At 36.0% G+C, this 27366-nt stretch overlaps 2 protein-coding genes across 17 annotated transcripts in view; one reads left to right on the top strand and one right to left on the bottom strand.

The window, feature by feature from the left end:
* On the top strand, positions 1 to 16818 carry LOC121878365 (oxysterol-binding protein-related protein 11-like). 12 transcript variants are annotated; one of them, XM_042384562.1, is made up of 14 exons: positions 29 to 59; positions 1624 to 1725; positions 2043 to 2174; positions 2432 to 2641; positions 2960 to 3155; positions 3467 to 3620; positions 6728 to 6847; positions 11018 to 11280; positions 11417 to 11642; positions 13128 to 13299; positions 13808 to 13907; positions 14152 to 14423; positions 14648 to 14776; positions 15667 to 16818. In XM_042384562.1, the coding sequence occupies exons 3-14, from the start codon at positions 2052 to 2054 to the stop codon at positions 15976 to 15978; spliced, it is 2277 nt and encodes a 758-aa protein (XP_042240496.1). In that variant the 5' UTR covers positions 29 to 59; positions 1624 to 1725; positions 2043 to 2051; the 3' UTR covers positions 15979 to 16818. The 12 variants fall into 12 exon arrangements, with proteins under 12 accessions (XP_042240499.1, XP_042240498.1, XP_042240496.1 ...); XM_042384561.1 differs by having other exon boundaries at positions 44 to 66; XM_042384560.1 differs by lacking the exon at positions 29 to 59 and adding an exon at positions 149 to 355.
* A 7825-nt stretch (positions 16819 to 24643) lies between these two features.
* Positions 24644 to 27366, bottom strand: part of LOC121878402 (phosphatidate cytidylyltransferase, mitochondrial-like) — a 29849-nt gene continuing 27126 nt past the window's right edge. For all 5 annotated transcript variants that reach the window (XM_042384620.1, XM_042384621.1, XM_042384618.1 and 2 more), the window contains 5 exons: positions 27223 to 27334; positions 26507 to 26641; positions 26088 to 26296; positions 25540 to 25645; positions 24644 to 24896 (listed from right to left, as the gene is read on the bottom strand). In XM_042384620.1, coding sequence (XP_042240554.1) covers positions 24766 to 24896; positions 25540 to 25645; positions 26088 to 26296; positions 26507 to 26641; positions 27223 to 27334 — 693 coding nt within the window. In that variant the 3' untranslated portion in view covers positions 24644 to 24765. The remainder of the gene's footprint in view (positions 24897 to 25539; positions 25646 to 26087; positions 26297 to 26506; positions 26642 to 27222; positions 27335 to 27366) is intronic.

Below are 27366 nucleotides of genomic sequence, written 5' to 3' on the forward strand. Positions count from 1 at the left end.
GTATACGTACCGCAGTGGCCACCGCAAATGTCTGACTGTCCGATTCCTCATTGCTTAGTGTAAAAGGTTTTCTTGTGCATTTTACTGTAATCTAGAACAATAGATTCCCATGATGATATAGATAAATACCTCAATTATGTATTACAGTCTATTGAAATGTATTTCTCTGTCTGAATGGATAAATGTTATGATAACACGAGTTTTTGTGTCAAGAATTCGGATGGATTATTCATAAACAGCTGATCTAGAGCGGAGAGGAGGAGGACGGCAGGAAATTTGTAATTTTCTTTTTCACTCTTGCTTCTACCTGGAATCTTTTGTTAATGAGTATTGCGTCTAAGCTATGAAACTGAAGGTGAGTTAATACAAAGTGAATGAGTATGATGTGAGAGTGGGATTATCTTGTGTAACAGACAACAGGAAGGCCAGCCAGATGACGAGCTGTCATCTTCACTACCATTAATGTTACACTGCCTGGCTCTACCATTATTACTCTAACCGGATTATTGACTCTTAACCTAGTCAGGCTAATTTGTAAGTAATTTGTGTATTCATTTAAAACTACAAAATCAGTCAGTTTGATTAATAAACTTGGAAACAAGTGGTACCGTAGTTCATTATGCCATTAACCATACACAACACTATATGGAATGGACACTCAGGTGTTGGTGTAGTGTACCAAATTACAGCCATTGGAATTGCAGTTCGCTGGGATGTAAACTGTTTTGCTAGTCAATTAGAAAGTTTACTTCTACTCCATTACTGTAATAATAGTTTGTTTCCTTCATTTAAAGTGTTTGTTTTAAGGTATACTAAACAAAGGTATACAGTGCAATTTCAGTGATTAATATGTGATACTGCTCCAAAGTATTATCCCGAACACAATTTTTGAACATTTTAAAGAATATCAAGTGGACACCAACCTTATAAGTTCACGAGTTTCTTTTATTACAAACAAAACCATCATTGAAGTGTCTGGTTTTAGCAGGAATATCCTAATATTCACATGGCCTCTGCCTACAGTATAATGGCGTGTATTCTTTCAATGACTTAACAAACACTGTCTCAGTACTGTACTGTAGCTTGGATGAACCACTGAGCATTGGCATTGCTCAATGGTTATAGTCCAGGATCATCATAGAACGTAAATGCTTTCTTAATTCTTGAAATTAATGAAAGGTGAATGAACAATATGTTTTGTGTATTGTAGGAGGTTTGTAAGGTTTGGTTTTCCATTTTTTGTGTGTTTTTACCTCACAGTTTCCCTCTACTTCAAAGCCCTGTCCACTTTGTGCAATCAAATTTGTTGGTAATGGGGAGGGGATCATATCTCCATAACGGCTCATTTCTGATGGAAAGGAATGTCAGATTTGGTTGAAACACCACAAAATACACTTGAAAAAACCTACTTTTGTTCGTAGTTTCTGTGGTCGACGTTTCCGAATCTTTACCTAGAATTTTTTTATAAGATGATCATTGAAGATAATTTTCAATTTACATTAGGTTAGATTCTGTAAATCTTTTATATTTAATTAGTTAGTCTAGGTGAGTTTTGTTTGGGTATTTCCATCTTTTTATTCTTCTAATTGTATAAGTTCTCTCTTGGCTTCCAAAATTGCACAGATTTCAAGATCACAAATAACAGCAATGTAGTGTGGAAGAACATTTAGAACTTGACGATGTCAGGATTGGGCTAGAGAAGAGACTGTATTTGCCACTTTTAAGGTAAAGTAGTGAAAACTGTGTATTTGATACTAATAAATTGTTTATTAAATTGTTATGAGGCTCAACACAAAACAGCTATTCCACTCCAGGTACAGGATTTGAGTATTTGGGAATGAACTAAGGTTGTTAACACCATGGGTACGAGAGTCTCTCTGAGCTGAATAAAATTGTCTGGCTGGAGCCGAACAAAACGTTGAGAGTGGCGTCCAGTAATGAGGAGGTTAATATGATAAACAGAGTGACTGCTACATATCTATATATTTATCAGTAATGGATGAATGTAGCTGTTTGAAGTTTATAATTTCTCTTATCACCAGGACGGGGAAATGGATGAGCACCTGCGTCAGCCATATGAGGGCCAGTTGATTAAGTTCACCAATGTTGTCAAGGGCTGGCAGGCACGGTGGTTTATTCTGAATCCTGAAATTGGAACTCTGGAATATTATCTGGTTGGTGAAATTATAAGAAAACTGTTATTGAGAAAATGACTACTGAGAGGTAATCCTATTTAGCTATGACTTTTGCTTTAATAAACTTATCTGAGTACAGTATCTTTCTAACTGGAAAAAGGCTTTTCAAAAATTATATAGTTATTATTTTTTTTAGTTTAAGAATTTCATAAGTTTGTGTCTGTGTTAAGTTTGCTTAATCATTACAGGATAAAGAAATGTTCTCAAATATTTATAAAGATATATTTTTTTTTCAGAGTGAGAGTGACAAGCATGAAAGGGCTCGTGGTAGCATCCAGTTAGCAGGGGCTGTTATTTCTCCAAGTGATGAAGATTCTTATACTTTTACTGTGTCTCCAGCTGCTGGGGAATCTTACAAGTTGCGAGCCACTGACACAAAAGACCGGCAGATGTGGCTTAATCGATTACGAGTTGTGGCCGAGATGCACACACGGGCCATTGCTCATGTACGTTTTTGTGGGTTACTGTCCTGAAGATATAATTTTAAGTTAAATCTTTTACTTTTAAGAATTTTGTTGGCTCTTAACATTGACTGCATCATTTTCCTCCCTTTGGCACCTCCTGTGTAACCCCCAAGATCTGTTGTTGCTCATACACATTCAGATAACAGTACTGTATAGTACTTCAGTCTACTTTGTTCTTTTTTCACTTGGACGACAGAATACATGAAGGAGTGAAAAGTAAAGAATGTAAAGAACACTAAATTTTTTCTCATAATTATCAGCATATTTACATTCTTCTAACCACATGTGTTTTTGCCACAGAACCACCCACCACTTGCTCCCCGTGAGCACCGCACACCTGGCAATAACAATGCTGGCAATTCACATCAGGTCGCTTCAGCTCCACCCATGGGATTAGCAGTATTAGATGCCTTCACTCAGGTGGCTGAAGTATTGGAGGAGGCTCGCAGACAACACTCGGCCCTTGTAACAGCCATTGAGGATATGCCATCTTATGGTAATGTTAAGACATTTAGAAACTCCTTTGGGGTTTTGTACTCTGAGGAATGTTTTATTTGAATATGACTTGCAGCCAATGATGCTGGAGGTACAGGGTGAGAGAATTTTGTTTACTGTACTGTGCATTACAATATAGTACAATATTATGATCCCACTAATTCTATACTGTACCTAATTCAAGAGTTCCTCCTAACAATGTAACCAGGCTGGCTTTGTGGAAATAATAGGTTATGTTAATGTGGCTATAATAACAATATTGGAGAAAATAATTAAAAGGGCATTTACCCTTTTGGGATTTTCTAAACTCAGGTACTGGTATGCGATGTACAGAGCCCAACTTACTGTTGCTGAAAGCTACCAGTCAGGCCACACTCCTGTGTCTTGACCAGTGTCTTGGTGTGCTGCGGACACAGCACATGTCCGCTCCACATCATCAGCCATCGCCACCAGTCACCAGTATCAAGTAAGAAAACCCTTGATCCTGTGAATATCTTGATTGTATGGTTCAGTTTCCCTTTTATATTGGGGGATACTGTTCTCTCTTGTGTGATGGGAGGCTCTTGTATGATAACTATCACTCTATTCTCTCGTGCATTATACTACCTTACCAGAAACTTATTTCTCTCAATTTGTTGTGATTGTGATGGGTGTGTGGCATAATAGAGGAGACCGTATAATGCTTTAACCAGTCACTTGAAATTACCGTATTGGAAAATTAACCCAATGAATCCTGCATTTATTTTTTTGTTGATTAGTTTTCAATAACTGCATGTACAGTACTCTCAGTCTTTGGTCATGTAATATTTTTAGTTCTGGTACAACAATATGTATAATGTTTCTCCTGATGCACTCAATGACTCTACTATTGATATTCATGACACCTATGTTTGTTATGTAAATATACAATTGATGTAAAGGTTTGCTAATTCAAAATTAGTGATGATTATATTCAAATATGGAAATGGTGTTGTAGTTCTTGTTTCAGTATGGGTTATATTGCATTTTACTACTTTATGTATGGATGCTGCATCAAGTGCTTATTTCTGCTTGTTGTGTTCTTAACTGAATGTTTGGTCTTGTGTAGTGTTTTTGAAGATGCAATAGTAAAAGTAGTTGCCATTCTGGGTTACATATATCAGAGGAATTAAGTTAGGATTAGTTTATATCTCAGAGATGACTTAGATTTTTAATAGTCTTTGCTCTCTCGAGTATACAGTACCCGGCACACACCCTTTTATGAGCTGGAAGAGACCGTTCTCTTACCAAACTATTGTGTGATTGAATAGATTGAATATCTTTATGTGTATTATCTAATGTTCTGTGTTGTCTTGTTAGCTTTAGGGAGCTTTATTCATGATCCATGGGGATTATTTAATGTCCCTCAAGGCAGTTAAATTTACTGACAATAAGTTTTAGATAATTGCCAGAATTTGTTTTTTCATCCATACTTATGAGCCTTTTCCTGCTCTAATCCAGGGTGGGTAGACAGGTGTTGATCCCTTGATTCTTTGCATTCACAAGCTAGTGGGTTACTTCACCATTTTGGCAAGTATACAGTACTCTTATCCTCTAAGAACGTGTTGATCTATACAATATCTTATCCAAACTTTTCATCATATACATATTTTTGGATATCCAGAATTAAACGTGAGGATACCATTAATTCTTAAAAATACTTAGTAATGGGAGGCAGTACTGCAAAATTTGAGTTATTTTTTAAGTGCATGGATCATCTCACATCATGATCAGACAGCATGACATTGAATGGGGTTTTGAGGATGGATGTGCTGCTGTTGGATGATGATGTGTTGTGCAAAGTGCCATACATAAGGCAAACATAAATCTTGAGGTTTGTTTATGGAAGAGGAACACAATAGAAGAACACTATTGTTATGGTGGATAGAGAGAACAGGTGAAGGGAGAGTTTGTGTTTGCTCTTGAGTCTGGTCACCCTGTATCATGACCTGAAAAGGATTGCAAGGCTTAGAAATAAAAGAACCTTTTCTGTTAAAAGTTTGAATAACATCTAAAGCTGAAATGGGGAGAGATAGTAAGAAATGATCTCTTAGATAAGAACGTGACAAGAGAGGCTACAAGAGACCATGTAAGCTTTGAGAGTTGCCATTACGTAATCATGGCTAACTTTCACAAATGTGGAAAAATGGCCTTAAAATGGTGGTGGTGATTGAGGTAACACACTCTAAGCAACCTTGTTGGACGGTGGTAAATAAAGAACGTCATAGTTGTCAGGACATGTACTTAATTAAAGCTGTATAATAGTTATGATCTGCCTTGAGACATGTTAAAATTTGTCCTCAGAGTATTTTTTATATACAACTGTTAATGAATACTATAGAGTCATATTGTACAACATTTTCATTTGTCTGATGTGTTTACTAGTAGACATTTCAAATAGTTCCTAACACTCAGTCTTGAGGTGAGAATAAAGCTCCCAAAACATATTAATAAATTTGTTTTAAATCAAAGTTAGTTGTGGTTCTTGTGCTGACTATTGTTTTCTCTCTCCTGCATCTCCCTCCTCTCTCTGCCTCTCCCTCTCATCCTGACTCCTCTTGCTGTGAATGATGCTGCTATTCTTCCCTTTTTTTATCACGTGTTTACTTATCACCAACCTGTTTCATGGTGTGTTCTTTTGTTCTTGGCTTATGTAAATATTTTCAATTAATTGCACTTTCATCCTTAACTTTTATTTTATTATATCTTTTTACACTTTCACACTCTCTATCTTTTACCACATCAAAACTTTATTGTTACATTTATCTCAAATTTTTTCTCATTTGCGGTGGCTGTATATACTGTTATGTATATTTGTATATTATCTATTGTATCTATTTTTATCCTTGGATTTTCTATTCTAACTTTATCTTTTAAAATTTTTACCTTTGCTCTTGCTATTCTGTGTTTATATTAACTGTTTTGCTTATTTCCAACTCCAATAATTCTTTACTAATTCTTTTTGCTCCACAAAAACACCTCCGTGAGCCTTTTTTTTATTGTATATATATTTTATTTGCAATACAATACTCGTGTTATGCAACTCTGTATCTCGTGAAAATATATCACACCTCTGTTGCCTTCATTCATTTTATCTAACTTTAACCTTTGCCTAATTTGTGATCCTTTTGCATATCTGATAATCCTCTCGCTTTGTTTCCCTTGAATTTTATTTTCGTTTTGTTTCTCTGATTTATTATTTATTTATTTATATTTTATTATCTTGTTGTTACTGCTGATGCATCCATATCATCCTCCTTCCTTTCTGTAAACACTTTCTGTCCACCTCTTAATGTTGACTTTATCTCCTTGGTACTGTATTGATTTCTTCTCTTTTTTTTTCTCCACAATACCTGCATGGTTTGATCCTCCTCCAATACCCGACAATTTCCAAATACTATACAATCCTTCCTCTCCCAAATCCTCTGTCGTGTTTCCCTCTGTCGTCGTCATGCCAATGCTCCTGCCTTCCTACCTGTGTTGGGCTGTCTTTGGTGTGGTGGTGATGGTGCTGCTGGTGTGTCCTCCTTCTATGGTGTGTTTGTATGTGGGAAGGGTGGGGAGCCTTGGGGCTCGGTGCTCCCCTCTCTTGGGACGCTCCCCACGCTTCCACCGACGCACTGCTTCGGATGCCTCCTCTGCCTTTCTTCAGCGGCGGCGCTCATCGCCTACTCCGTACGTACACACAGCATGATTTACACAATAATTTTCTGATCTTTTTGAACATCTCATATATGCTGCTTTTATTATAGTTACCGGTATTTGCTTTGTACTGTACAGAGTATATAATTTTTTTCCTTTATTACATTACTTTTAGGTTTATGAGTAAGTGGCATGTGTGAGTACTTTATACCCGATAAAATGTTAGAATTAAGTACTATACCTTGAATATTTGTTATTGATTTAGCTTTACTGACCTAATAGGTCTCCAGGCAGTATTAATTAATTACCAAATTATACAGGTGAGTCTAAAAGGAAATATTGATGTGTCTTTGAACCATCACTTTGTAAATCATCATGAATAATTTATTTGCTGTTGAATAAAAATCTTATTAGAGTAGATGTACTGTAGCTGTATTTTGAGGGATAATGTAATATTCTTTCTTTTGGTGCAAGAAATGATGCGATTGTAAATGAGTATGTGAGGTGTGTAGAAATAAGAGAGATGTGGAACAAGTAAAATCCGATGAGTATTCTGAAGGTGATTGACTGGAAGGAGTGATGCTGTAAGAATGGGTGAAGTTCTGAATTGGTCTTATTTTGTATGAGAGTTCTTGGCATGAGCATACTGTACACTCCTTCAGGCCTGAGTAGATGGATACCCTGCACTGCTTTATTAAGACAGAGTAAAGAGATGAAATACTCTCGTCAGAATAATAGACGGGCCACTAGGAGGAGAGATATTTGGTCAGTAAGGGAGGTGGGCCACGGACTGTTGATTAGAAAAGGAAAATGTACCGGCATGTTTGGTTATAAAACAAAATGAGAAAATCACAATCATGGGATGAGCAGAGGACTGTGGAGAGACAGGATTTTATGGAACATATTTTTCAAGAGCCCTATATTATCATCCTTGTCTCACAACTAACTCCAGTCATGTGTGGTTTTATGTAATTTGGTTGAGGTTGCTTCTCCATTCAGCTTTTAAGTGATGGATTTCCCCTGCTTCCCTCTCTTCTGTTCAACATGTCATTTTTGTAGTGGTGTTCATAATCTGGCTGTGACTTAGAATTGTAAGATTTATTTTTTTTATGATTTTTTTTTTTTTTTTTGAAATTGTGACACCACTTTTGCTAGGTTCATGGTAGGGAATCTTTGGCAATGTACCAGCATGTATTATGAGTCAATTTAGAAACATTTACAGGATTATACGAAGATATTAAATCCTGATGTGGTGTCTCCCTTATTTGTGGTGGATTTTTTTATCTGGATTCTCTAAGTAGTACAGTACAGTGTTTTAGCTGATGTGCTTTATCCTGCTCTTAGAAGAAACCTTTTGCAATTATTTAATCTTTTAATTGTATGGGTTATTTTTTCTGAAATGACCCTCCCATACACATAGTAGAGGGACGTTGGTTCCTTAAGTCACTTTTAAGGTGTTTAGATACCATAGGGACACTCGTAGGTCAAAGCTTGAACAAACCACCATGAAAGGAACTCATGCAGTGGCTTAGACATAGAGTACAGTTCTAAGCAGGAATTTGTTTGTAACCCTGACAGTAAATATTCTTTATTTTAAACTTTTTTCCTCCCACATCTTGAAAATTAATGTTTTAAAGCAGATATAGCTTTACATACATTAAATTCGGCATTAAAGTGAGCCAGAACATGGTATCCTTAACAGTTATATGTGGATTTATTTGCGATATAGCAATATTAATCGAACATTATGTATGAGCCAATTTCTATACAGTATTGATATTCCAGGTAGTAAGTAACAGTACTGTAGTTGGCCTTAGTTCCTCATGGAAGCATTGTCATGCTTTGAAAGTGAATGGGGTGCACTGTTTATGCTCGTCTTTCCTATAGCCACTTTCTTGTTGCACTGTCACTTCTGCCACACATTTTGCATTATTTTTTCAGTGGATTTTTTCTCACCCCGTCTTTTGTATCTGTTTTTACTAATTTTCTTCTCATTCTACTTTCCTACTTGTGTATGTATGATTAGGTAATCCTGTTCAAGTGCTTCTGATCTTATTCCTTAGTGCAAATAAGTGGCAAATGTTTCACTGTGGCATTACCAGTTCAACTAATGTTTCCCTTGCTTCAGAGTCTTCAGTATTTGAAGGTGTGGAGATAGGTAGGATTGGCACGGTGGTGGTGGAGAGGGGCACATACGGTAGGCATTGACAGTATTCAGGGACAAACCTTTTAGTGTGAGTGTGATGACATGTGCGTTGGTAGTTCCTGCGTCTTGGAGGAGGTCGAGAAGGAATGGCCTTTGTGACGGAGATACGTAGTCCACGTGCATGGCACCGGTCGCTGAATATCAATCTTGAATCCGAGCTGAAAAATAAGTGAAAATGAATCTTCCTACTGTATACATGTGTTGCATGACTCTAAAAGGTTAAATTGTAACTTGTCTCTTGTATTGCATGTTCCTTGTTCCTATGTAAGGGAAAACCAACTTGAAACTGAAATTTGCTTTTTGAAAGTCTTTTACCCAGTAGGAACAGTAAAGGATATTTGAATATAAACAAAGGAGAAACCTGGGTAGGAAAGTGAGGAAAAAGAAAAGTGGAATATAAAGGGAAGGAATAGCAGTTAAAGGAATAAGAAATAAGAGTCACTTATTTTCTTGTATGTGACAGATTGACTGCTTGGGAGTTCTGATGTGAATGTGACTGAACAAAAGGTCTGTTAAAGAAGGAAAAGACACCATTACTTTAATTTTCTCACGATAGTACAGTATTTCCTTGTGCTGATTTCATAAGGCTAACTGTTCAATCTAGAGCTTATTATTCCTTAGTTATATCATGATAATCTCTGTTAAATTTATATGAACTTAACATAAGGTATATATATATATATAGTCCCTAGAGTGTTGACTTGTAAGGTGATAAGAGGACTTCTAGATAGCAAGTTCCACTGTCTTGAGTGACCAGTGTAATTATTGTAGAGTAGCACTTGCCCATCAAAATACAGTATACTTAGATTTACTGGTTCACAACAATGGTACTAGCTTAGATGTGAATCAGTGATGCAAACTTACAGTATAGCCTTATGGTTGATTTGAAAGGTTATGAGGCTTCTGGTCCAATGGGATGAACCCTACTGTTTGAAACACTTGCACCTCAAAACCCTTAGCTGTCATAGTCAAGGATCCTATATTTTGACCCTCACATTTTCCTGTCAGTTAAGGGTTCACCAATAGTGGAGGGCAGGATGGGATTTTATGTATCATTTCTCCATTAGAAGTCTATATTGGACATTGAAGAGCCACATGGAAGATTTCAAAGCAACAAGAAATGGGATGGAGAAGGTTAACTTGACAACCTATACAGCACCACCCCCAACAAGGAATTATACACCTCAGGAAGAAATTAAAGGTCTATTTTTTTAATATTCCCCAGATCCAGCCCACACATTTAGGATTCATCAATGAGATATACTGTATATTGATATAAAGAGTCCCAACCTCCTAAAACCAAGATAGATTTAAATGGCCACAGATGGAAAAAAAATTGAAGAGGATGTAATTGAGTTTTGCTGTTTGAGTCATTGTGTTTTATTTACTGAATTTGTTAGGTTTGGTAAATATCTCTTGGATGGACAGGTTTTTAGAACAATGATATTGATGATAGTAAAAGATCGACATAAAGCTGCTGAGAGGAGGTGTCTGTAAAGTAAGAATACAGTGGGTAAAATCTAAGGGTTGAAACACTAGAGCCTTGTGTATTGGTGTTGGGGGTAGAAGTGAACCTATTAATTGAGTTCATGCCAGTGAACCTGAAGTCTCACTTTTTTTATTTTAAGCAACAACTTGGCTAGCAGTTTGTATCACTCATTAGGAACTAGTTTTAATGGGTGAGAAACTTCTCTGCAGTAAATAATCTGATTCATGAAAGTTCAGTAGTGTTTACAAGCTGCAGTCTCATAATTCATGGCCCATAAGCTATAAAAGAAAAAAATTACCCATGTGGAAAGGTGCATTGTAAGCTACACAACAAAACATTAATAATATGTATTTTTTCAGTAATGTGACTTATTTTAATGTTGTTAGATAAATCTTGAGATGTTTTCCATTGAATTTTATTATGTTACTGTTTAGTATGTATCATTCCTCTACACAATATGTATCTTATACAGTATTTGTAATTATATTCACTAAATTTATTCTTGCAGTACTCGTCTTGGATCTCCATCTTTGCATTCCTCTTCTCCCTCTCTGAGAGTACGCACAGCTCCTCATTCTCCAACCCCTGGCACTACCCAGGGTATCAGTGCAATTCCTCCATCCAGCCTGACAGGGCAGCCGCCAGCACCCCTTACCTCCTCCGCCCTCGGGGATGTCCTAGATATTACAGGCAATTCTCGCTCCTCATCTATTACGTCAGTTACACCCACGTCCACTCCAACACCTCCACTACTTCAGTCATCACGAGCAGGTAAAAAGATACAATAGTTTTATTTCTTAGGTCTTGTATAAAAGTATGATATATATACTGTACTGTACTTGGAAAAGGGTATATACAGTATATATAAAGAGGGATTTTTTTTATTTATATTTTGATCTCTCATCAGGTGCAAGTGAAAATAGTTCTGAGATCAGTGATGAAGATGGACCTGATGGTGATGGTGAACTGGGTGAAGTTGGTGACGGCCAGCGGTCAATAATCATGCACATTATCTCCCAGTTACGTTTGGGAATGGACCTCACTCGTGTTACTTTACCAACATTTATTCTGGAGCGTCGTTCTTTGCTGGAAATGTTTGCAGACTTCCTTGGACACCCTGACTACTTTGTAAGGTAAATACCTTCTCACCCAGATGCCTGTTAGATTATGTGAGTTTCAGTTGGGAGTCTCTTAACATATCCATGTAGCTTGATCTTGACATTAATTTAAGTTTTTAGAATTAGTGCAGTGGCATTAAATAATGGGTAGAAGGTTAATATTTTTGCAAATTGTCCTTTTAACATTTGACTGTAACTAAATACAATTCATAAAATTTCCCCTTTATCAGGAGATGGGATACTATCTCAATTGTTTGTCAGTGAAGAAAATATATCTTACAGTAAACTTCCTTTAACCCGGACTTGTTTAATCCGAATCCCCTCGAAAACCGGGCTTGGGTTCTGCACTGGACAACTGTATCCCCAACCTGGAAAAAATACAACTAAAATTCATTAAGTATGGGGAAAAGTTCGCATAGGCGGGTGCTGCCACTGAGGTGGTACAATAGGGTGACTCAGCAACTGCTTCTGAGGACGCAGTAGAAGTGGTTGCTGAGGAATACTAGAGTGAGGTGTCTTAAGAAATATAAATAGTGTACAGTAACTCAAAAAATTATCTGTCCACACTGTGTGAAACATTTTGAGACCACGGATGAAAGATATTGGGACATGCATTTACTTTGGTGTACAGTTTAACATAGGTGTTGCAATGTGTGTTTATTTCGGCATAATTACTTTCATGTTCTGTTACCAAGTGTAGTAGGACCAGTATACCACAGAGCCATGCACACCAACCCTCCAGGGACATCATGAGTCTCATGTAGCATTTGGGAAGTCATCGGACCCAAAATTTTTTGAGATACTGTACAGTATATACAGTCAATGTAATTATCAGTGAAAACATTACCTCTGCACCACCTTCGGTTGCGTGCATTGTGAGTGTCATACAATCTCTTCCTGCCTCAACCAAGAAGCTTGAATGGAGCTGAGTGTCAGCCAAGACATTACGCACTGCTGCCAGGCATATGAGAGCTCCTGGTAGCAAACAGCTCAGTGACTCACTCTGAGGCAGTGCTGAGCTATTGAGAGCAAATGGAAGACCGAGGAAAAATTAACTTTTTTCCACAGATGATAAAGCCTTAAGTGGCTAAAAAAATAAAAAAAATTAAATACCATATAAAATTCATGAGAGTGTTAAGTCTAGGCAAAAATTTACAGTAGGTTTGGTGTTCTTTGGCAGCTTAAGTCAGAAATCCCCCACCCTCTGGAATTTTCCACCTTTTAATATAGATACTACAGCCCAGAATTTACCCTTGACAACTCTCCCTATATAAAATGGTGCAGTCATTGCATTACTAATATTCCATCATTCTTGATCCAAACAAATGTTACATAAGCATACCTTTGAATCACTGCTCCCCCTCGTGTGACCAGTTCATATCCGTGATATGCTGCTGCTGCCTTCCCTTCTTCCTTGCATTTATGATATGTGTTTCTTATCATCAAATATAAAGTACTCTATTTTTCCTGTACCTATTATTAGATGTATTATTGCTTCAGAATTGGTGATGCAAAGACTCCAGAAGAGCGCATACAACAAGTGGTAAAGTGGTACTTGACGAGCATCCATGTTGGTCGTAATGGGTCTGTGGCCAAGAAACCCTACAATCCTATCATTGGAGAAGTATTCCACTGTAGTTGGCGCATTCCTCGGGACTCAAATACCTCATCAGTAAGTTTTGCTTAAGCAGGGCTGCCCAATCATACAGGCAAGTGGAAAATCCTCAGGGCGAATCAAATTAAAAAATCCTTAGCCTGTCAGGGTTTCCAAGTTGCAGGATCTATTACAGTCTCTGTCGTCAGGTTTTTATCTCTGAGGTTATTTCCTACAACCTCTCCCTATGCCTGGATCACATCAGTTCTGTACAAAACCTCACCGATACATTAATAAACCATAAAGTGTCAGGAAATTGTTGTAACTTGATAGTCTTTGTGCAGAAACTTACGCATTGTAGCTTATGGTGTATAAACTGGACTTTATCTAATATATGTCTTTGGAAAAATTGCCACTTGAAGTCACAGCTTTTTATAGAGTGGTCCATATATTACTGAATATCTATTTTCAATATATAAGTTCATTTTAAGGATAACAGAAAGAAAGAAGGGAAGCAAGAGCACCTTTACATTTACCTGTCAGCACTTTCTTTCGCCAATTAATAATATTCCTACCTTTCTATCAGGAGAACACCGAAGCTTCTGATGGGAAACCAGCTGAGGGGAAAAAGAGTTCCTACATCACGATTAAATTTTCTGCTGAGCAGGTCTCCCACCATCCTCCAGGTGAGGCATACTTGTACTGGCATGACATTTGCATTACAGTATTACCATATACCGTACTTGTTACTTCAGCAGCGGCAGAAAAATAATTTTCGGTTGTCTCTTAGTCTCTTCCTTACCACTAGTGGTTTCTGATCATTATCTTAACAACTGATAACCCACATTTAATTCATCCACAACATTATTTAATTATTCCTTGTAAGTGATAAGATGAAAAACTTGTATGGGTATTTCTTTTTTTAAACAGTGTCAGCATTCTACTTTGAATGTCCAGAGAAGCAGCTTAGTATCAATGCCCACATTTGGACCAAATCGAAGTTCATGGGCATGTCTGTTGGTGTAAATCTGGTTGGGGACATCACCCTTGTGATAGGGAATGTGCAAGAGAGCTACAGTTTGGCTATGCCTTCTGCCTATGCTCGCAGCATTCTCACAGAACCCTGGGTGGAACTGGGAGGTCGTGTCAACATTTCCTCTCCAGAAACTGGCTGTCAGGCTGTTATTGTCTTCCATACAAAGGTAATGAATTTTTTAGAGGATGTTCAAACTTCTATAATTGAAAGTCATTGTTTATAAATAACAACAAAACACTGTTACATCATTACGAGACTGATGTGCCTATATGATAACAAAAAGTATCTGATATTGTTTACAGCTTTTTGTTCCTGAGCAGTTAATGACAAAGATTTAAATAATCCTAGACTGATATACTTGAATTAAAGAAGGATCTGTAATGATTTCAGCCATTCTATGGAGGGAAACTACACAGAGTAACAGCAGAAGTGAAGAATGCTGCTGGATTAACTCTCACACGTGTACAAGGAGAGTGGGATTCTGTTCTGGAGTTCAACTATGCTAATGGAGTTCAGGAGGTAAAATCTCATGCAAGATTTTGGGTACTTGTTGATATCATGAATAATAAGAAATAAATTTAAAGATTTTTATTACATAATCACAATAATTGAAGTGTTTTATGTACATAATTGATGAGTATGTAGATAGTTGTGGGGAAACCATTGCTCTTTCTCAGATGGTTGCAAGTGGATTTAAATGCTTCCTGAGGTTGGGTTTTATAGATTGTGTTTCAAAGGGTAAGTAGATGCTGAAATAGGGTTTTCATAAGAAATTGTCTGCTGCCTTGATTGACCAGTGCATCTTATGTCTAAGTTGGTTCAAATAGATCCTAGAACTATTTCTTAATAGAATTCTATTCACCTAACTTGAGTTAATCTCTGAACACAATTCTATTCATTTCTAACCCAGAAATAGTGAAGTTTATTTAGTTTGTTGAATAATTTATACTATATCAACACTGCCTATATGCCTTAATACCCAGTCTCTTCACACATTTGTTGATCTGTGAAACTTGGACTTGGTGTAAGAGGAAGAAATGATGAAAAAGTGACAAAAATTATGTGTGAGAACAGTGTGATAATAATAGCAACACAAGACTTAAGGGTTTGTGGAAATGAAATGAGTATCAGAGAGCTGATGAAGGTTATTAAAGAGAGTGAATCACAGAAAATGCCACTTCAGGGTTCAAAACAGTAAAATTATCATCTATATCGTCAACACATTGCACAAATCAAGCTCAGTTAATGTTGGGAACATGAGAAATTGACACATTAGTAGCCAGGGATGGTTTTAGTAGGGTGACAATGTTTATGCTGGATATTTGACTTGAATAAAATTTCTAGATGCCCATATGGTAACTTTACCAACTGATCCAACCTTAGTTTATATGTTTAAATATTTTCCACAGAACATAGATGTCAACGACATACCAATGGTATGTGTTAAGCGTTTGCGGCCCATTGCCCAGCAAGCACCAAATGAATCACGTCGCTTGTGGCTTGATGTAAGTGTGGCATTAGCCCGTGGAGATGTTGAGACTGCAACCAGCCACAAGAGAGCCCTAGAGGAGATGCAACGGAAGGAGGAGCGCGAACGGGCAGCCAGGAATGCAGCATTCCCTACCCAACTTTTCAGCTCTCCTTCAACAGATCATTGGGTTTACAACCACCTCCCATCTTATGCATTTACCTCTTGTCCTGTTACTACTCAGAGCCAGTAGGTTAAGACTCAGTACTCATTATATTCTGATGTTACGTATGAGAATACATACACAAACTTATCCTTGATTTGCAGCTGAATTTTGTTTTGTTTACTCTTAATGCCAAAGATTGTGTCAGTAGTCTTTTATTTTCTTCCACAGTGAAACTCTAAACATTTCGTTCGAGCAATACAAAACTGATTGGGTTAAAAAAAAATACACCTAAGTAGATACTGTATTTAATATACCTGTACTCAAAAGAGAAAATGTAAGGCATTTTCCACTTCATTGTCTGGTTCTCAAGTTGTAGTCTAAAATGTTAGCTTGAAAACTTGTGTTGATCTTGAGCAGTAACAAAATTTACTGCATAAATATATCAGTGTTTTTATTTTAAATTTGGATGGTAAATGTGAATTCTAATTTTAGAGTTTCACAGAACTTAGGAATTCTTTATCAGATAATCCCATTTTACTTTACTATTATAAAGAGATTTAATTTTCCATATCCTTGTTTTTGCTTGTTCTCAATATTCAATGTACAGTATACTGTTATTGTTAACAAATATGATTTATATTTACTTTTAAATGGCTAAAATATTTGATAAGGGAAACCATCTACTGTATACATGTACTGTACGTATAATTATTTTTTGTTTTTTGCAGTTCACAATAGAAAATGATTTGATGTAACATGTACAGTAATTTACTTTAAGCAAGTAACTGGTTTTACACAATTTGTTTTAAAGCTACTATGTTATGCTATATTATCAGGTTTCTTTTTAATTTTGGGCATGTAATATTTCATAACTACTGTACTGATGTTTTATATTTTCTTGAGGAGCTAAAACTCTGTTGCACGTGAGCCGTGTTTTGCCGTCCTAAGGATTTACTTATATATATATATATATATATATATATATATATATATATATATATATATATATATATATATATATATATATATATATATATATATATATATATATATATATATATATATATATATATAAACCAAAAGCTGAGGTTCTTCATTGTTTCCCTTTTCCTGTGTGATTATATATATATATATATATATATATATATATATATATATATATATATATATATATATATATATATATATATATATATATATATATATATTCTAATGTCATTTCATCATCAAATCATAGGGTATAAGGTCAAACATTTTCCAGAGCATAAAATGAAATTAGTTAAGACTAATTTATAATACTTATAAACTTTTCGATAATAATAGTAAATATAATGCTAGACATTGGCTTTTGTGACACATCCACAGTATGTCTAGTTATAGCTTTTGCAAGACTTGACATGTCTTTTAAACTGTTCATGAATATGCAGGTAATTATTTAATTGGACATATGTGATGTGGCTTCTAGCTGGAGAAATGATAATAAGGTACAGTACTACTCAAGTGAATATCAAGCACTGCAGTGTAAGGTGAATTAACATTGAGTAATAAAAGTTTTATTAGCATTAACAGTGTCACTCCTCACATAATTTATCTGATACAGGTATCCCTCTCTATACGAACGTTCAGTCAACAAATATTTGCTTATTTGAATATTGTATTCTTATGTCTCTTTCTTACTATGCAAAAAGTATTGATAATTATAAGAACAATGATCCCGTAAGGTGATGTACCGAATTTATAGTTTATAATTTTTTTTTTATGTGTTAGGTACTAATTTACAGGAGTAGGTACTGTACAGTAGTTTTTTAGGTTATTTCTTTTTTTGTGAACTGATTTCATTTTTCTATGTTTAATATTTATTTGTTTTATTGAGGAACCAAACCCTATTTTTCCCATATTTTGTTATTCGCTATACAAATATTCACTTAATGAATGGTTTTTAAGGAACCTAACCTATTCGAATAGTGCGGGATACTTCCAAAAATGTTTAAAATTTACCTGCCCATGAGTAAATTTGCTTTTTATTAGTCCAGGGTTCATTCAAAGCATTATATAGCAAACAGGCCCACTCGTCCACAGTACAAAGCACAGAATTCATCCACACTGCAGTTAGAACCTGACCGCAGAAAACCAAGTTACTTGAAGAGTAACTTGATAACTTGAATATTATCCCAAGCTCTTCACCATGGTGATTTATGTGGTCTTTCGTAGGAGGCCCATAGTAGCTGATGGTGATGCTTGCAGTACGTGAAAATTAACCAGGATGTAATGACGAATAAACCCTGTATTTGGTAGAGAATGAGTCGGCAAGAATCTGATTTGGGCACCATTGGTTGATTCATCACTATCAATGGGAGCGCCTCATATATGATACTGGGTGCAATATTAGCTCAACCCACTAGGCCTAAACAATGATAGTAGGCCCTGCCAATGATGTCATTGTTCCATCACTGTCTCCTATTGTTCTCAGAAGTGGAACGGGATTTTGGGTGATATCTCAAAATCTTATTGTAAAAATAGCAGAATCACAGGATATTGGTGGCGATGAGGAATAGATCCCTGACCAAAAAGACCTTGACAGTCTCTTTGTTGGAAGATAACATACAAAGTGAGGAATTTAGTGCCTTGGAGGGGTGTGTTATTGGAGTGTGTCTCAGCAAGAAGTTATCATCAGGTGGTAGTGTTTCCCTGGCAGCTACAGTAGTCATAAATATCAACTTTTTCAGGTACAGTAAATATATACATTCTTATATGTATTATATACACATAATGCAGGATACCCGGTATGTGTAGCTACTGAATATACTGTACAGTATACAGTACATACATACAGTACATTGCTCTGTATATGCTAGTACCTGTACAGTACATTATGTTATATGCATTTCCATCATATTACATATATGTATAATAATGGTTCAAATATTATATGAATATACATAATTATAAAGAAAAACAAATATATGTCTTGATTTTAGTCTCCAAGCGAGTGATGGATGAAAAATTACATCTGATATATTTTGTAAGCTGCCATGTGAAGGGTTGTGTGCAGCGACGTATGACCGGTGACTGGAGAAGGGGTTCAATGATTGATTCAATGTCTTTAATAATGCAGTGATGTGTCTAGAACAAAGAGGTAAGGATACAACTATTAAGTACTTTGGAGAAATAAAGGTCATACAGTATACTAATGAAGCTTCAAAGATTTCTGGGAAGAGAATTCTCGAGGGAAAATTTTAGGAAAGGGCCAAGAATCGAGATTTTAACGTGTACTGTACTTGTATTTACTATTTTTTTCTTTATACTGTACTACCAACCTTAATATCTACAGTTAAAAGGTACTGTATTCATTTTGACAAGAAATTTGCCAAATTTCTCATAGTTTAGAGAGAATAAGAGTTAAATGTTGTGTATAGTACTGTACTACCATAGTGATGGTTTTATTTATAAAAATATTAATATAATTTTCGCTAAAAGGTCACATTGTCAGAAGTGTTATACATCAAACATCGACTAAACCAGTTCTTATGTACTGTACACTAAAAACATAATAAAATTTAACAAATAATTATTTCCATACCCATTTCGTCTTGGGATTCAGCACAGATCAGTTTCAATATAAAGATCGAATAGGAATTTAGGAGGCAGGTGCCAATTACAGCATTTCTTTTGTGCACTACTTTGTATAAAAACTCAACGAGATTTCTGATGTGTTTTTCTGCTTAATATCTTTGTTTTAGGATGTACAGTATACAGTAGTTGTCCAAAGTTGGATCATCTTAAGAGATTTGACAAATGAAAAAAGGGGAGGGGGTGGGAGATGCTTTAAGCCTTACTTCAGGTAATTTATACCCGTGAAATGCTTAGTATTTGATCCCCATTTAAGTATTACAGTATTTGAATTGAAATAGATCTGAAGAAACCGCATCATCTAAGAAATTCAGGATCGGCTTTCAGTTGCCAATGTTAAGAGAGGTAAGCAATCCCTTCCTTACAGTTTTGTATTACAGTACAGGTTATTTGTACTGAATCTGTACGGTATGAACCAGGGTTAGATTAATGCATAGACCAGGTAGGCCATGGCCTTCCCATGAAAATATAGATGATAATAAAGCTAAATTAGTACAGGGTATTATGATTTCAATTACTTTAATGCTTAAGAATTTTCAGTTTGTTACCTACTTCTTACACACCTCACTCTTCCACTTTTCCAAATTACTAAAAGTCTTCTTTATTTGTCTTAAGGACACTCTATCCCTAAATTCAATGAGCCACTGAAAGAGGAAAGCAGGGATATTACACAGTAATGTTTAGAAAACGGGAAAATGTGGGTCTGATGAGTTTTTAGTGCTACACCGAGCACCTTAATAAACTGCACTTTTCATTTGAAGATTTTCTTACATTTTGTTTTTTACAGGTCCTGAGAGTAATTACACTGCATGACCACTGGAAGCCACCAAGTGTCAATTGGAGACTGTTATGAAGAATGACATTTTGTAATACACCTAATAAATAATGACTTGTAACTATATTTATTTGTTACATATCACACATTTGTTGACTTAAACATTATGTACATCAGAGGCTGGGAATTACTCCAATGTAATTAAAGCAAAGTCAACACTCGCCATTTGTTAAAAAGGCACTCTGATTATATCATCAAATTCATCATTGATATCAGAGCTTGCAGATGTTGCTTACATGTTGTCATTAAACAAGCTCAGTATCTCATGGTAGCTTTGAGATCATTGCAACAGTTGTTATTGATGTTTAGTTTTGTTTTGATTCTTACGACAGCAGGTAATAAACTGGTTGAAAATTTATTTTGTACATTACTTTGCAAAATGTGAAAATATTTGTTCAACTACCACATTATTTAATGGCAAACAATAAGCATTTAATGTGTTTACTGCTAGTTCTTGAAAGCATTTTACATTAAGCAGCAAGTAATAAAGTACCACGCTGGAACACCACTTCTTGGCTTTGTCAACTGTCCTTGGTAAAATTTACTGAATATCAATTACAGGGGGTGGTATTATTAATAATGTCTTGAACCATCAGTGTACAGGTGCATCAGGTGAACCTATTGGCTAACACTATCCTGCCAATGCTCTAAGCAATCTAGACAACCAACACTACCAGTAACTTATTGAGGTAAAGGAGATAATCAGGAAGGGACAGTTCTAGGATACAGCTGACTCTGATTGTAATAAACTCACAACCTTTAGGGTGAATGTTAGTGTACTTTGGTATTATTCACTCCTCAGCAGCCATGTGATCTGCACTTTGTGTGTGTGCATAGGTATACAGATTGAAAAAAGACTAGGGAGGCCCAGCAATACTAACATCATTGCAGCACAGTAGAGGTTGAAGAGGTTTGTGTAGCATGAGACTCAGCAGTTGGGAAGCTTCTCTGTCCTCCCATTCTTGTAGTTGAAGCACTCCTGAGGATGGAAGGAGGTTGGAGTTACTGCCAAGATCAGAGAGGCTGGAGTTACTGCCAAGATCAGAGAGGCTGGAGTTACTGCCAAGATCAGAGTGGCTGGAGTTACTGCCAAGATCAGAGAGGCTGGAGTTACTGCCAAGATCAGAGTGGCTGGAGTTACTGCCAAGATCAGAGTGGCTGGAGTTACTGCCAAGATCAGAGAGGCTGGAGTTACTGCCAAGATCAGAGAGGCTGGAGTTACTGCCAAGATCAGAGAGGCTGGAGTTACTGCCAAGATCAGAGTGGCTGGAGTTACTGCCAAGATCAGAGAGGCTGGAGTTACTGCCAGAGAGGCTGGAGCAGAAGAGCTGGTTACTGCCAAGATCAGAGACTGAGTGGCTGCACTGCCAGATCAGAGTGGCTGGAGTTACTGCCAAGATCAGAGAGGCTGGAGTTACTGCCAAGATCAGAGAGGCTGGAGTTACTGCCAAGATCAGAGTGGCTGGAGTTACTGCCAAGATCAGAGAGGCTGGAGTTACTGCCAAGATCAGAGAGGCTGGAGTTACTGCCAAGATCAGAGAGGCTGGAGTTACTGCCAAGATCAGAGAGGCTGGAGTTACTGCCAAGATCAGAGTGGCTGGAGTTACTGCCAAGATCAGAGAGGCTGGAGTTACTGCCAAGATCAGCTCACTTGTAACCATACTTGATTTGGTTAACTTATCTCTCAGCAGCTACAGGTTTAAAATAATTACAAAATCCTCATTAACTCAAAACTTGGAATGTACAGTACAGTATTTAGATTCCTTACCTCAAATAACAGTATAAGTGAAGTACTGTAAAGTCAGTTCAGTACCATATCCTTGTGTTCTTTGTTACCACAGCCTCAAATCTGCCATACATAAAAATAACGTCCCAAACTTAAAAGAAATAAATGTTAATTGTGATGCTTTTGTCAGAAATTATGAAAATTCTTCTTTTATGGGAGAAATCAGGGATTTGCCCTCTCTCCTTCCCTGTGGTGTCCAAGTAAACTTTGCAATTTTCCTTCTCTATTAACTTTAGGTTAATGGATCAATAATCCTTTTATACAGAACTTCCATAACACTTATTCTACCACTGAGAAGTTGGTAGCCACGTGTGTTATTCCACCGACAAAATTAGCTGGTAATGGGTGAGATAACTTAAGTTTTCACAGGAGTTTTCCATTAGTGTCCATTCAGCTTCAGTTGTAAATTTGGAGGAGTGTCCCCTTATTTCCATTTTTTATGGTAGCTGTAATGTTAAAATATTTTCACTACCAGCGTCTGAAACGTTTTTAATTTCCGAAGTCACTTGAATAAACCAACCATATCCTTACCTACATAATTAAAAATACATCATAATTAGATTAATTTAGAAAAATTTGAGGCCATCTGCCTACGAAAAAAATTAAAATATTCACCGGCCTTGACTGTGGTAATTTTATAACATTCGGACTTTTTTTTTATAAGGCAAGGTGCCTAAGCCCGCGAAGTTCGCAATTATTTACGTGAGTAACGTCGTGATGTTGAGTCATGTGAACGCTGCTCCGTGATGAGTGAGTACTGTACCTTGTAAGAATCATTATATATCCATTTTCACTTTTCAAGTGTTAACTCAAGTCAATTTTGCTTAATGTGGCATTCAAATAATTGTGATGTTAGAGTTGGTCAGCGTAATTTGTCAACACCCAACAAGTAGTTTAGAGAGTTATATTCCTTTACGAGTGGAACTTCAGGAGATCGTCGATATGCGAGTCTGACAGGGCCAGATCCAGGTCGATGCAACTGACGCACTTGAATCGCTCAAAAAATTCTGACCGATGCAACGGTATCATACGCATCTGTCAAGTACTTGACCTATCGGTATGTGATGTTGTCAGTGTTGGCACATGGCACAGCCTCCGTACCTGAGTGACACGTTTGATAAACCGCGACCAGGGATAGGATATTTATTATTATTATTATTATTATTATTATTATTATTATTATTATTATTATCATTATTATAATAATTATTATTATTTTATTTGTTATTAATTTAATGGTTAAATGTTATTCAATTGCATTCGAATGTTTCATGTTAAACCTGTATTCGTATTCATGAAAAATAAATATTTGTAGACCCTGTCAATAAATCAGGTTGACAAGTTTAATATTCACGTGACCTGTGGTCAGGTCACTTGACGTAGGGTGACCTCATAATAGCGTCAAGGCTAAAACAAATGGAAATGGTAATTTAGTTAGGTTAGGTCATGAGTTGGGAGGACAGTCAGTAGTCTTTAGTATAAAACATTCCTATTATAAATTATGTTGTATTTTGTTATTCCTAATATATTTCGTATAATATTCCTTTCCTAATATATTTCGTATAAATATTCCTTTCCTAATATATTCCTATAATGAACACAGTATTTCTAATATAATGTGTGATGTATGGACGATTATTAGCTATAATGCTCCATATAGGAATCGTCTCTGAGAATCGTGTTAGCTGCAAGTAATCATCACTGTACCAAGCTCTAGTATTGTATAAACAGTACTGTATTGTATAAATCATTAAAACTACAGTATAGGTATATACTGTACAGTCTTGCTTCTTTTTATTTTATGGAAAAATATCTGACTAAACATACATTGATCCAAGTAAATATTAGTGATTTATTGATTACAAATACTGCGTTGCGGATTGAGGTGTAAAAATTCCATAGACTTTTTTTAATCTGGGCTAGCTGTCACTACAAAAACTGAAAGATTGCATTTGTCAAATTTGAGGTATGGATCCGGCCCTGGTATGGCAGTTAAAGAGGATGACATGTGTAGATTTGAGCGAGCTGAAATGAGAATGTAGAGGTGAACATGCATTGTCACACTGAAGACAGGTCCTGTTCAGAGCTAAAAGGGCACTAGTACAGGTGCCCTCTGAGGTCTGATTTTGTTTCTCTCAAATAAAAGTCAGGCACTATATACACTTCCTCTTAGTAAAGTACATACATACTAGTGAACTTTCATTCAGTTGTCCATGTATCAGTACACTTTAAAAAAAAAAAAGGTCTCCATTGTTGCAACTATGCACATTGGGAATTCTTTTTCAGCTGAAACTTTGTTTTTCCCACTGTCATGTCTTCCTCAGCACACATTCCTGTTAGTCTAAAGTTCTATTTAGTCCTGACACAATATTTACAACAATTTTCTCCACTTTCTTTCACTCTTGCGTTTAAATATCCCATCACTCGTAATCTATCTCTCACTTGTATTTAGGTATACATCCCTACATGTATGTAAACATTGTTGAAAATAATAAATCATAAACATTGGATAAAATCTTTATTGTTTATGTACAAAACATCATGAATTTATAATTTTTAAACTAAAAAAATCAAGGGTCTGGGATTAACACTGTACTGTACAAAGTTTAATGTAAATATAAAGTCATCTCTGTAAACTCTTCCACATCTTTTTTAGCTTGGAATATGAATATTTGACAGACTTGACAGCTCCTGCAGTCAATAATCCTTTTAAACTCTGAGTCAGGCTGGGAGTCATCACTATATCTTGAATACCTACAAGACATGAATGGAAAAGTTGTATGAGACAAATATCTTACACTCCAGTAAACACATCAACAAATCCTGATTATTTACAATGTTTGAAACTTATTCATCCATATTGGAACATGGTTAACTGTATGTTAGCTCTTAGGCATGGTGGTCTGATGCTGTGTAAAGGCGATAAACACTGAAGGTGAATGCAATTAATAAAATACCACTTTCCTTTTTACTAAATAGGAAAAGTCTTTGTATTACCTAAGTATGAATGGTTGAATCATACAAAGTTAAGATTTCTTTACATATATTTTTCAATTTGGTATTAGTCAGCTTTCTAGCCAAACAGACAGAGTTACAAACTGTTACAAACTGTTTTCAAAGTACAGTACAGTACTGGGCAATGTGCAGGACCTTGGTTTGGACATCTAACATCTGTAACCATAAATCATGGAACACTGGATGGAGCTCCAGTGTTGCCAAAATGAACTAGAATAGAGGCTTGGGTACAGGCAATAAGAATTCTGACTAATTCCAATGTGCATTCAGCATGAAAAGTTTGGTACAGTATTTATTAACAGGAAAAGATTAAATGGGACCATTACATACATCTAAAATAAAATTTTCAAACCAAATATTTATTATTAAACAGGGCGATTACCTTTGACTATAACATCAGCACAGTCAGTGTCGTGAGCAGCAGCACGCAGAACATCCTCCAGGTCTCTGCTTCTTCTATCTACGTTGAATTCTTTAATCAACATGAGCTGGAAGTAAAATTGGGAATCTACAAAAATTTTGTACAGTATCATTTAAAATTTTCATTTGTCACTTATGAGTTCAGTAAAAAATTATCAATTTATATGTTTAATCATAGAAAAACCGTGGTATGATGAGAACAAAAGTAAATATAATATTTATTTATAAAATAAATATAAAGTTAAATCTTAATTAATAGATCTGACAGTCAAAAGCAGTTTGCAATACTGTAATGGCTTTTTTTTTATAAGTATATTTTGATACCCACTACAGTATATAGGTAATAACTAGAATAGCATGTTAGTTTTGTCTATTCCTAATGCACTCTTTCTTACTCTCAAGTACTGCACCCTGTTTACCAATTCACGTACACACTTTGCAAAACACAAAAGTAATTTTAATTGTTCAAAACTTGACCCAAAACCTGTACAGTATATGTATCTTTCATACCTGTAACCTTTTAGGCAGCATTGAGAGATGAAATAGTCGAGCTGGTGGTGATGTGTCCTGTTCTCCCATTCCCTTGAACTGATCCAGTACAACATATTCTTCCAGTTCTTTCAAGAGAGGCGAGTACAGATTTCGGAACTCCTGTGTTTGTGCCTGAACAATGTTTCTCACCTTATTCTGGTCTTCCCCTACATGCATACGAAAATCACCTGGCAAGAAAAACATTGGGTAGTAAATTACGCTTACATTTTGCAGTTCTGGTACATGTATAAATTGCCTTAGTGGAATATAATTCAATTTTTTTCTTGCTTTGTCCTACATACCCAGATCTACACACATCAGCAGTAATCTAACCTTAGACCAGAAGATACTTGTAAAGAGGCAAATACAGTACAGTATAACAACAATACATTACTAACCTGTGTATGAAACACCAGCCAAGGCTAAATAAAGCTGATCTTCACTAAATGACTCTGGTAGCAAAAGTAGAGCTGTGTGAAGGGCTGAATATAAATTTATTTTTAGTGCACTACGAAGCTCGTCATCTGCAGAATCTGTAGAGAGAGAGAGAGAGAACATAAAATAACTGATTTCAAGAATGAATTACCTGTACTGTACTCAACTGATTCTTATAATATAGTTATCTTATACAGTACAGTGTGCCTCTCTAGCTCCCAGACCAAGGTACAGCAGATTAGGAAGACTAGAGGACAAACCACTGAACCCCTTAAAGTGTAATCATCTTACTGTAAACCCACAAATAGAAATTGAATCCTCCCACCACTACAAGACACTTATCTATTTATTAAAAGGTCAAAAGTTGAATGATAAGGATATGTATTCTATTAACCTAAATCAAGAACTTTATATGGTAGATGGAGGAAAGTGGGAATGCAGAGGTGAACAGAGTGTTTTCTTCATGATTGTAGTTTCTTCTTTTTTGTATCATGAGCATAAGACCAATGATCATATAACTAATCCAAACAATGTTCACAAATGCAGTAGGATTTATAGTATAACCACTATGCAACTGTAAATAACTAACAACACTTAACATGCTATACTGTACTCCTACTCATAAGCTAAAATATATACCTAAGTCGGGTTTCATCACAAATGCAGTGCACACACACACCTTTATGTAGCATGAGGACAGGTTTGTGTAAGCGGCCTGCAATATAGAGGGTATCCCAGTCCAGCAGATCAGTTATTAGACTTGTATGTGATATCACCCCATATTTAATCATCTGTAATATATAAGAAATACTGTATTACACAA

The sequence above is a fragment of the Homarus americanus genome, unplaced genomic scaffold (genome assembly GCF_018991925.1).
Source record: "Homarus americanus isolate GMGI-L3 unplaced genomic scaffold, GMGI_Hamer_2.0 scaffold41027, whole genome shotgun sequence".
Classification (NCBI taxonomy): Eukaryota; Metazoa; Arthropoda; class Malacostraca; order Decapoda; family Nephropidae; genus Homarus; species Homarus americanus.